Here is a 10,634-nt window from a genome sequence, read left to right on the forward strand (position 1 = left end):
AAAAACAAATTCTTTTCATGTAATGCATGTGAAACATTGGTATAATTTCCTGTCCTTAACGTGCATACTCTAGCTTACTTCCGTTCAATTGAACTAGTAACCCCTGCGTCCCTTCTAGCCAGATTATCGTTAGTGTTGTTGCTTTTTGAACGAGTACGTTTAATTTCAGCTTAACGCAGTATGAGTTCCGTCTTCACTTATCGTCTCTATAATGCGAGATTGAATCAAATGTATTTGTTGATAAACATCAAAACTATATACGCTACACGCAAAAGCTTTTATCTCTTGTCGTAAAAGGAGTCACTCTTGTCTACACGCTTAGAGGTGGCGCTTTGAGATGCAAAAGCGTTTAAAATTAATATTCTTACACAATGACTCTGTCTCGTCCCCATGCTTAAAAATGCTATTCATTTATACTTTCTTACGTAACTGCTATTGCAATGGATTCAAATCGAGTAAGAGTGTAGTAAATTGTAATGAGTTTCCTTCGCGTTTTACAAACTCCTTAATGTTCAACTACCCCAAAAGAAGTGAAAAGGAACAGGATATTCCACTCGATGATAATTAATTCCTTTAAAGACGAATTCTGAAAAACAAAAAAACCTTTACGTAGAACTCAGCTATCTGTATCTGAACAAATGGCCAAGCGAGAAACAATGTATTCATTTTAATTACAGTCTGAAGAGCGTGGAACACCGTCGCGCCGCAGTAAATCGGAAGGACCGCCGGCTGGTGTCGCTAACGGAAGGCTACCAACCGGGACCGGATATGCGAACGGAACGATCGAGCCGCCGCCGGTTTCGAACGCGGGCCGGGCACTGGAACAGGTAACGTGCCGCTTTCATATCGTGCGTGTGGCTTTGTTTGAACGATAAACGTACCGTCATTTCTGGATTTGGGTTTTTTTTTCTTTTCCCTGGTTTTTCTGTTTTCTTCTTTTTTTGTTTTGCTGCCGATTGTTTTTTTTATCTTCTAAAGGAGCGTGCGCGTGTGTGTGTGGCTTTGTGTGCTTTTATTGCTCTATGAATGTGCGAGTGTGCTTGCGTATATATGTGTGTTTGCGTGCGTGTGTTTTGTTTTAAAAAAAGCTCTAATGATTAAACCTACTCCTACCAAGTGGGGTGTTTTTTTCTGTTCTAAGTAATGCGTTGTGTAGCTACGAATTGTGTCATCACTTATTGTCCTCACTTCATTAGGCTAGGACCACTCATCAGCAACCCATTTTCTCTCGTTTTGTTTACATCAGTTTTTTTGCCGTGCGACTGCACTATGTGTAAATATTTCATGCTAGCAAAGCATGAAATGATGTACATATGCTGTAATTTTATCACTCAAGACTCCATCCATACTGAACACAAAAGAAAAAAAAACGAAAAACATCATGAACAACAACATTCGCTCTCATCTTAAGATGTTTTAGACATAATGACATACTTTTCACTGTGCATACGTAGCGCATGTAGAGTCGCCTATCACAAGCACAAGCAAGAAAAGCAAGAAAATACGAACATTCGTCATCGTTACTTTCTTTTTTTTGTTTCGTTTTTTATTCATGTTTTGTGTTTATTTCTGTACGCCTCTCTGTCCGTGAAATGTATTCTTTTTTGTATCGTTCTGTTTTTTTCTCTCTTTCTCTCTCATAAAATTTTGTTTAAACTGTCATTTTCCTTCTTTTCTGATGATTTAAAACTCTGATTCTTAAACCTAAGCGTGTACTTACTATGCCGCACCGGACGGCATACAGCCGGACCGGATCGATTGCGTAACCACTGTACTAACGCAAGTTTTTTTTCTTCCTCCTCTTTCTCAACCTCCACTTTTCACCCCAAAAAAAACCCTTCCCACCCTCCTTGCCCATATTTTCCTACCGTACCACCACCACCATCTGGATTGTCCTTTTCTTTACAGGCGGGTGAGTCTTCTACTAGTGGACTATTCAAAAAAACCATTACCAAACTGAGCACGGAGTATCGGCTCCAGTTCGTGTGGCCACACGTGCGGCGTGCGATCAAGGGCGGCCCCGGGGCTGGTGCGCACGGCGCTGGCGACGGTGACGGTGCGGACACTATCGATGCACCCCCGCGCAAGTCCCTCTCCATGGGTGCACTGAAGGCGGCCCAGATCGGAGCCGCCGCCGGTGGCGGCACCATCGCTTCCGTACACAAAAAACGAACGACTAACGAGCGAGAAGGTGCGATCGCGTGGGCGCGCGCTTTTTTAAAAAAACCATTCCGATCCTTTTTCAACCAACCATCGTTTCTCTTCCGTTTCGCTCTTACCTTTGGTGCTTTTAAAACGGCCGTTTTTGGCACACTAGCCCGCTAGTAACGCTGATGCTTTCCTCAACCCTTCTCTTGCTCTTTGTAAGCCCTTTTCACTCCCCGCCCCCCCACCAGGCCTTTACGAAAGCTGTTTAATTTCTATTTCTTTCATGTTTTTCCGGTTTTTGCGTGTTTTTTTTGTTACACTATCTCGTTGATGTATCCCAACTCGTTCTGCATCCTTGAGCGTAGATCTTCACTTCATTCGGTTCCTTTCCGTAGCTTCTTATATATAGTGGTTCTTCAAAAGTTATGATCTTTCTTCTGAACTGGTTTCGAGCATGGTCGGTTTTTTGACTGTACTGCTCTACAACCTGCAACACTATTTTTTCATCTGTGCCGTAATACTATCCTTTACCTTTTATGGTATTATACATCAATTTATCTACTCTAAGATGTCATGTTTTGCAATGCTTTGATGTACAATTATAATTCGGTCTCTATCCTTACTCGACTTTTCATTCCTTTTGCTTTGTATAACAAAAAACGAACTTAGCTAATCTTCTAACACTTCTCTAAACAAATATATTAAACATTGCAATAACTCAAAAATTATTTGAAATGGCGGTATTTACTAACAAAAATGAAGATATATAAGATCTGAACTGGATCATTGGTGAATTCATGCTTTTGTCTTCCTTGTTCTTGTGCAATTGGTATTTTTAACAAAGTCTTATTTTATAATGAAGGACCAATGAAGGTTTAAAAAATTAAATTTAAACCTTAAATTCTAGGATATTCTAGTAGAGGAACATTTGTTTGCTCAAAGCTTCGTTAAATGAGTTATTTGTTAACGCGTTTAAAGAAAGCCATATATATATCTTACAATAGAATAGAACAAATACTACAACAAAACGTAGCCAGCACCCAATAGTTTTTGTCTTCCTGGTGAGCAAAGCAATATAGCCTATTTGTATGTGTGTGTGTTTCTGTTTTCTTTTTCGTTTTGTAGCATTACGAAGTGACATTTTTGTTTTTGATTTTCGAATTCAATTCCATTCGTATGAAAAAAACCCCGTTGGCCGCTCGTATCTTCTCAATCGTTTGTTTATTTTGAACAAGATTTCGAATAATATCGACATACATCAATATCCGTTTTTCCTTTTGCCGCATAACCCATCACTGGTGGTACATATCTGTGCTGAATAACGATGCCCCTTTCAGTTTTTGGTGCAGTTTCGTTTTTGTAAGGGATGAAGGATTAATTTTTTAATGAAACGTGTTTTTTGCTTTGACTTTTCTAAATCGACTTCAGAAGACATCCAAATTGAAACATAAAAAAAGTTTTTAATATAAAAAATGTAAAAAACTGCAACATAAAGTTTCATAAGATATGTACTACATCTCTTTCCTTTCTCGCAGAAACTAACTCATAAATCCTTGTATAATGCCTTTTTTCCCGTTTTCCTTTTCAAAATTCCTCGTACGAAACAAAGAATCCCTTCATATGCGCATCATTCCAACATCTTCTGCTCCATTTTATACCATGCTAAGCTCCCCAACTATGATGTTCCGAATGGAGAGTTCATGCCACCGGTTTTTGGGTGTGCTGAGAGCGCTAAAAAAAAAAACCGATATTTATCGCCAAAAAAAACTAAAAAATAAAAAAAGGATAACCGTTCCCGCCGAGTAATGATGTTCTGTTATCTTTTTTTTTCTCTTTTTCTCTTCTTTCTTCATTTGTACTTTTATCCCGTTTTAACTTTTCCTCGCCATGTCCCCTCTTTCTTAACCGTATGCATCTGAATGAATTTCCATTTCATGCCACTGTGGGTAAAAATAACCAGCCACGGCCACGGAACTCGAACCACTGGTCAACGATTGTGAACCGTCGATGGAAAAATCGTCGCAGCAGCCGAATGAAAAGTAATATGTGTGGAAATATTAAAAAAAAAAACGATTGGCGTTTTTCTTTCCATTTTTCTTTATCTCGATTGAATGCCGCAAAGCAACGACGGATTGAGAGATGGTGCTAATCTGCATGTTTTCTTTTCTCCCTGTCACGCCGCAATCAGACGAGGCGAGATGGCACGTGTTGTGGAGCAAAAAATAAAGGCACTGCGCGTGGAGAAGGAAAAGTTTGGTTTCGAGCCGGAGGCAAATGATGCATCACGGGCACAGGCAAGCTCCGGTATTGACAATGCCTGGTACAAGGAGGTGCTGGAGCTGCGGAAGAAGGCGGGCGAGTACCGGGTGGGTATTTGAATGGTTGCAAGCCATCTGGTGGATGCTTTCGTCTCATTTATGGTGTCGATTCGCTTTTACAGAACCGGGGCTGGGGAGTGGAAATGAATCCCGATCTCTTTAACAAGCAGGTTGAGCTGTGGGACCAAGTGTCCCGCCGCAGTTCGCTGAGTGCACTTTCGTTGGCATCAAGCGTACGGTACGTAGCACACTGTACTGTATGAATGGTTTGGCCAAGTTATGCGGCAACAGCATTGATTCATTTCTATTTCCACTTCACTTCGCCCACAACAGGCCAATTACGAAAGAGGAAAAGGAGAAGGAAAATAACAAGAAAAGCTCTCCAACGAAACCGTTTGCACGGGGTGCACGGGTACCGGGTGGTGCTCGACCGGTAGAAATTAGTAAGGCACCACTGCCGGATGGGTTGAACTTCTCGGCCGCTGCCCGTAGCCGCAAGGATGCTATTCGTCATCATCTGGAGCGTACGACTGGTCCGGATGTCGAGGAGGGTGCGCTGTTACCTTCACCAACACGCGAAAAGCTAATGCCGGCAATACCACGCTCGAAGGCAGACAGTCCACAGCGTGGCAGTCCTCAGAAGACGGCACTGTCACGCCACGGTAGTCCGCAGAAGGGAAGCCCACAGAAGATTAGCCCGAAGAAAATGTCCAGCAAGGGTAAGTAATTCATGATAGGCTTTGCGTCGTCATCGGAAAGGATTATCGGAAAGTAATAACAAACAGAGATTCGGATGGCTTCCTGGGTGGAGTACTGATTAGTTGGATTTGATGTCGTACGAGACGTCAGCTAGAATAAGTATTGGAAGAAATAGCAAATTTGCCAGGCACTGGAACGTGGTATTAGGCTAATTTATATTAATTCTTACTTAACTGGTGCGAAAAGCTCGTCGTAAGCTAAGATATTTTACTTCCAGCCTAGTATTAGAGTATATCTAAGGCATAATTTCATCCCGTTAGGGGTCAGCTACGCCTCCTCTGTCCTTGTGGACGACTTAAGAAGGCTTTACGAATTTGGTCCTTATACGGGAGCCTTTGGAGCGACTCCAAGAATTCCCAAATTCCTACTGAACATATTGCTCTCAAACCCGATAAACAGGTTTCGGTCAACTTTGGAAAGAATTCGTGTCTCAGAGGTGTATAAGGACTGAGACAATATAAGTTTTAGGTAATCTCAGCTTCGTCTATCTCGATAGATATTTTGAGTGGAGAAGTTATCTCAGAATGCAGAAAGACCAGTTCTCAGAGTTTCGGACATTTGAGGATTTTTGCTCTCGAGATGAGTAAAATATTGGACTTCAAAAGTACGATTACCTATCAGGATATAACCACTGCCCAAGTCAGGATATGTTGGCAAGGTGATGTCTTCTTTATAGAGGTCGTATAATAAAGAATTCCCTATTCATGAAGTTTGAGCAACTACAGACAAGTCAAACAGTGTCCATTTAGTGGAGTCCGTTAAAATTTAATTTGAAGATACGTGATCTAAGCTTTTCAGCTGTCTTGTGACATGATTTTTAACAATCTAATGCTCTACTTCACTTGTAGGACGTTCGCAATCCGTTGGACCGGCAGTCGCCACCGATGGTAGCGCACCTGTCGTTACGGGCGGTTCACCGAAGCGTCAGATCCGTTCCGGCAGCACGGTCGCTGCCTCGACGGCTTCATCGGCGGCCAAAACGCACAAGAAAACGCCGACCTCGGCAACGGCGCCAACCATCGCGCAAAACCAGCAGCCACAGCAACCGGAACGAAGACCACGGCCGAGTGAGTACCGGTAGCGGATGTTCGTTCGCGGACGGACAACCGATTCTGTGCTAGGTTTACGTTACGTTCTTCAGTTTACGTTTACTTCTGCTAGCTACGTTCCTTCCGTTTGCAATCGTTCAGTCAGATTTTGGTACTAGCAAGCCCCCCTCCCGCTCTTTAGGTTTGTTTTATACCCTCTTTAACCTCCTACCCTTTTTGCTGTTTCTCCGTTGGATTTCTTGTACCTGTTTGACCTATCTTTCTGTGCCATATTTTATATTCGTATTCGTTTCAAACTAGAAACTAACATCTGTAATCGTTCCGATGGATTAGATGTGAAGGTGATTTGTGTACTCAAATTAGTTGCTTATATATTACGAGACTATTCCACTTTCCAATAAGAATCGAAGAATGCGAAAATAGTTATGTCGGTGCTACAAAATTATTAGAGTTCTTTTCCGTTTCACTAATAGTGACAGTTGGTAAACTTGTGAATTATTTTTCTATTTGAGTACGTAAAATTACTATACAGAAAATGCTAAATTAATCATTTTTTAACTGTTTTTATGAAATATTGTTAGTTAGTATCCAAAAGGAATGAAATAGCATACTTAGAATAGAAAACAAAACAAAAAAAAATTGCCGCATAACAGAATCGGCACTAAAATCGCTTAAAGTGAGCTCTTAAAGTGAGAAGCATGCAAAGGAAACCCGTTCACAGCTAGTTTGCAAGCTGCAGTGTAAAGGTACATTTCGGTTCATGTTGCCGAATTTGTATCCACTTGAGAAGCGGGTTTTCTTTGGCCACTTATTCTAACACTCACAGCGCGAATTGGATGGTTAAAATGAAAATTGGTGGAGAAAAAAGCCTGAACAACGATGAATGTTGTTGAACCCTCGGTGGTTGTATAGTATTTATAGTTACTACTAAAGTGGCATTAGAAAGGATCTAGGTAAAAGCTTTCAATTAGCTCTAGAACAGAGAAACAAAAAATCTTATCATGTAGATGGTACTGGGACGTTTCTTTTTTTCTGTGGTTTTAGTGTTTTTTTATGTGTGTAAAGTAGTGAAACAGCTGACAATAGTCATACATAGAATAGAAAAAAATAACAAAATGTTAGTTAAAGGAATGGTAAAAACATAAAACAATAACAGATAAAAGAAATAATTTACTAAAATATCTGTTTTTGTAAGAATTTGTTGCAAAACGATATTTTGTTACTTTACGTAAAAGCTCTGTTATTTAAATGTACAAATGACCAAGCGTCTCCATCGTTCCGCTGAGAAGGATTATGTACAAAGCATAAATTGCATATTTCCTTTTGCAAAGAGGGATTCCATATGATACATTGGCGGACTGTGTCATGTTACTTCCATTCTGCACAGACAGGTCGGTCTTAACTTTCTACTCTTTGACCATGATACCCTCAGTCATCAACATCCTTTGCCTTCGTCTTCCTTTCCGTTTCGCCCCCACCAATATGGTATTACCTTTTGTTAGCTGGGTTTAAGCACCAACATCTACATCGGACCGGATGATTTCGATTATCGTTTCGTTTGACATGCCCACACGAATACACACACCAAAAAAGGGGCACACACCAAAGAGGCCCCAACACAATTTATTCATAATGCAAAAATATGGACAAGCGTGCGGTATGACAGCCATACTCATTAATCTTTCGATATTCATTCTTTTCTTTCTCTTCCACACCCACCCACACATAAACACCCACGCGTTGTGGTATCCTTGTTTGATGCGCATCGTTGGTGATGCTCGTACATTCGACATAAACACACCTCAATCAATGACTGTTTCGGTGCTTTCGTTACAACCGTTTGGCGGAAAACCTTGATCCCTGTTTCCCATTTCTTGACCTTGTTTTTACTGGTCGTGTGTTTTCGGTTTTGTCACCTTCGCCCCATTCACTGACGGTCACTTTCACTCACGCTCTTTCTCTCTCTCTCTTTCTTTCTATCAAAACTATCTCTCTGTTTTTCTCTTTGAATATCCCCCAGCATCCCTTTCCACCACCACCAATCACTCCCGCTCGAAGAGCAGCACCCTGCCCGCGGGCCGACTCCATCCTCCGCATTCCAGTAATCTCACGAACCTCACCAACAACAATCATCTTCCCAATGCATCACCATCATCATCCGCCGCGACAATGGCCGCGTCCATGATCGCGTCCAACACCGGCACCCCAGCCGTCGCTAATACCGCTGCCGCTCGCGCAAAGCTTACGCTCGCGACCGGTACCAGGCGGCAGGGTCGATCCGTTAAACCGCCGACCAGTTTGGCGAGCGATTCCTCTGCCCCTTCGTCAGCGTCCAGCACGCTGAGGAAGAAGCAGAGGATGGTATCCGAGGGGGGTGTCGGTGGTGCCGGCGGTCGGGGTAGTAGCAGCGCCAGATCGGTTGAATCGGACAAAAAATTACCCATCGGAAGTAAGTAACCCTCGAACATCGTGAGGGAGGTCGTGCCATTCAACCATTATTTTGCCATTTTTCGTCACGTACCTCTATTCGCTCTCGCTCTCTCGCTCTCTGTCTTTCTATCTGTCTCACTCTCTCTCTCTGCCTTCCATTTAGAAAATGTTCTATCTAATACAAAATTAAACTCTATTAAACTCTATACTATTGCATTGATTCCGTAAACAAATGTCCCAATTCAAAATACAAAAACGGGTCTTACCCCGACAATCTTTTTGGATTTTTTTTAAAATTCTTTTGGAAACAAATATACACACATACAAACGCGAAATAAATTATCCTAACCGAGCGAGTCCCTCTGTGTGTGTATGTATTTTTTTCTATATAAAGTAATGCGATCTCCTTGATCTCTTCGTATCCCTCCATGCGTGAGCTGTATGGTTGCTTAGCAACAAACGTTACCTGTACGGCTCACGTTCACATGTGTGTGTGAATGCGTATTAGTGTTAGTGTGTTAGTGTGCGTGTGTTTATGTGCCATTAATCGTATTAGCGTGTGTTTTTCCTATCGTTGCTGTAAATACGTTTCTCGAAATGCCACTAGCTCTCTCTCGCTCTCTTACTCTACTGATTTGTAGCTAACTGTAGTCGATACGCTCTGGAAGGGTGTATTACTTCTTTATCTAATGTTCTTTCTTTCTCTCTTTCGATCCACTCCCTAGATGTGATTATATGTGTGTACTTTCATTTGTTGTTTTCTCTGTAGACAATTGTTTAGTTTTAATATGGTTAGCTCACCGTTACTTATGTGTTATTTAGTTTACCACTTTTTGCTTCGAGAATATAGGAGCTCGTTTTTTTAGTTCTTACTTTACTAATCCTTCCTCCCCTCTTCATTAGTGTTGTTGTTCCCTTTGTGTGATAGTGTGAAGTGCTTCGTTGTTTTTGTTTTGTTTTTGTATTTTTCTTTCCATCTTCGGTTCCGTGCCGTCTTACGTTCATGATCACACAACGTCTTGTGTTGGTGCTCTATTTTAAGTTAGAGATTTGTGATTGTGCGTGTAGATGTAGTACGTACCTGTGTCCGTAGTGAGCGTTACTAATGTTCTCTGGACGTTTTTTGTCACTTCCGTGTATTTCTTCTTCCGTACCGACCTGCAAAACTGTTGCACCACATGCACACATACACACGCACGCACGCAAACTTGAAGGTGTTGAAGATGCGGACAAGGAAAGTGCCCCAACGGTGGTTCCAACCATGGCTCCACCTCCGGAGATACTGGAGCAGATCATCAAATCACCGCCGGAACCTACGCGGGTTAAGTCACCGGAGCAAATCATTATGCGCTCACCGGATCCTGTCAACTGGACGGTTCCGTTGGACACCGGGAAAACGTTCACCGTGACGCAGAATGTACGAGAGGGTAAGCACGTCTTCATCATTGTTAAGCTTTTTACCAGTGTTGTGGTTAATTAATCTCATGAAAAGAATCATTCCTATGAATCTCCAGTGAAGATTCATTCAAATTATGAGTCGACTCTCAAAAGATTTATGAATCCTCAAAGATTCACGAGGTTCCCAAGTTTCTTTTCTTGTTCAAGCCAAACTTGTAAAAATTACGTAAAATTATGATTTCCTAATTAGTAATGAATCTTTGAAGATTCGTGAATCTTCAGCATAGAGATTCAGATTGATTCATTCAGTTACAAGATTCATGAATCGGAATCAGCTTAATCTAACACTAATCTTCGCCACTTGCAGGTGATCCAATGATTCGTCCGCACAGTGAAATTAAAGCATCCACTCCAGTAGAACAACCGCCGCCACCACCACAGTCGGCACCACCAGAGCTTTCTGAACAATCGAAAATGCCTAGTAAGAGTGAAGATACCGATGATCTATTTAATTTTGATTGTGAACCAACTT

General features: G+C 41.7%; 2 protein-coding genes across 7 annotated transcripts in view; one reads left to right on the plus strand and one right to left on the minus strand.

Annotated features, from left to right (window-relative positions):
• Nucleotides 1-10,634, minus strand: part of LOC125764919 (alpha-mannosidase 2) — a 142,915-nt gene that overhangs the window by 105,504 nt on the left and 26,777 nt on the right. The window lies entirely within an intron of this gene.
• Nucleotides 1-10,634, plus strand: part of LOC125764944 (serine/arginine repetitive matrix protein 1) — a 29,960-nt gene that overhangs the window by 14,513 nt on the left and 4,813 nt on the right. For 4 of the 6 annotated variants that reach the window (XM_049429698.1, XM_049429697.1, XM_049429699.1 and 1 more), the window contains 10 exons: nucleotides 678-827; nucleotides 1,909-2,191; nucleotides 4,109-4,187; nucleotides 4,337-4,514; nucleotides 4,589-4,704; nucleotides 4,800-5,185; nucleotides 6,074-6,292; nucleotides 8,295-8,723; nucleotides 9,919-10,131; nucleotides 10,470-10,583. In XM_049429698.1, the coding sequence (XP_049285655.1) occupies nucleotides 678-827; nucleotides 1,909-2,191; nucleotides 4,109-4,187; nucleotides 4,337-4,514; nucleotides 4,589-4,704; nucleotides 4,800-5,185; nucleotides 6,074-6,292; nucleotides 8,295-8,723; nucleotides 9,919-10,131; nucleotides 10,470-10,583 (2,167 nt within the window). The remainder of the gene's footprint in view (nucleotides 1-677; nucleotides 828-1,908; nucleotides 2,192-4,108; nucleotides 4,188-4,336; nucleotides 4,515-4,588; nucleotides 4,705-4,799; nucleotides 5,186-6,073; nucleotides 6,293-8,294; nucleotides 8,724-9,918; nucleotides 10,132-10,469; nucleotides 10,584-10,634) is intronic. The other 2 variants (XM_049429702.1, XM_049429701.1) reach the window with 2 other exon arrangements.

This window comes from Anopheles funestus, chromosome 2RL, assembly GCF_943734845.2.
Source record: "Anopheles funestus chromosome 2RL, idAnoFuneDA-416_04, whole genome shotgun sequence".
NCBI lineage: Eukaryota > Metazoa > Arthropoda > Insecta > Diptera > Culicidae > Anopheles > Anopheles funestus.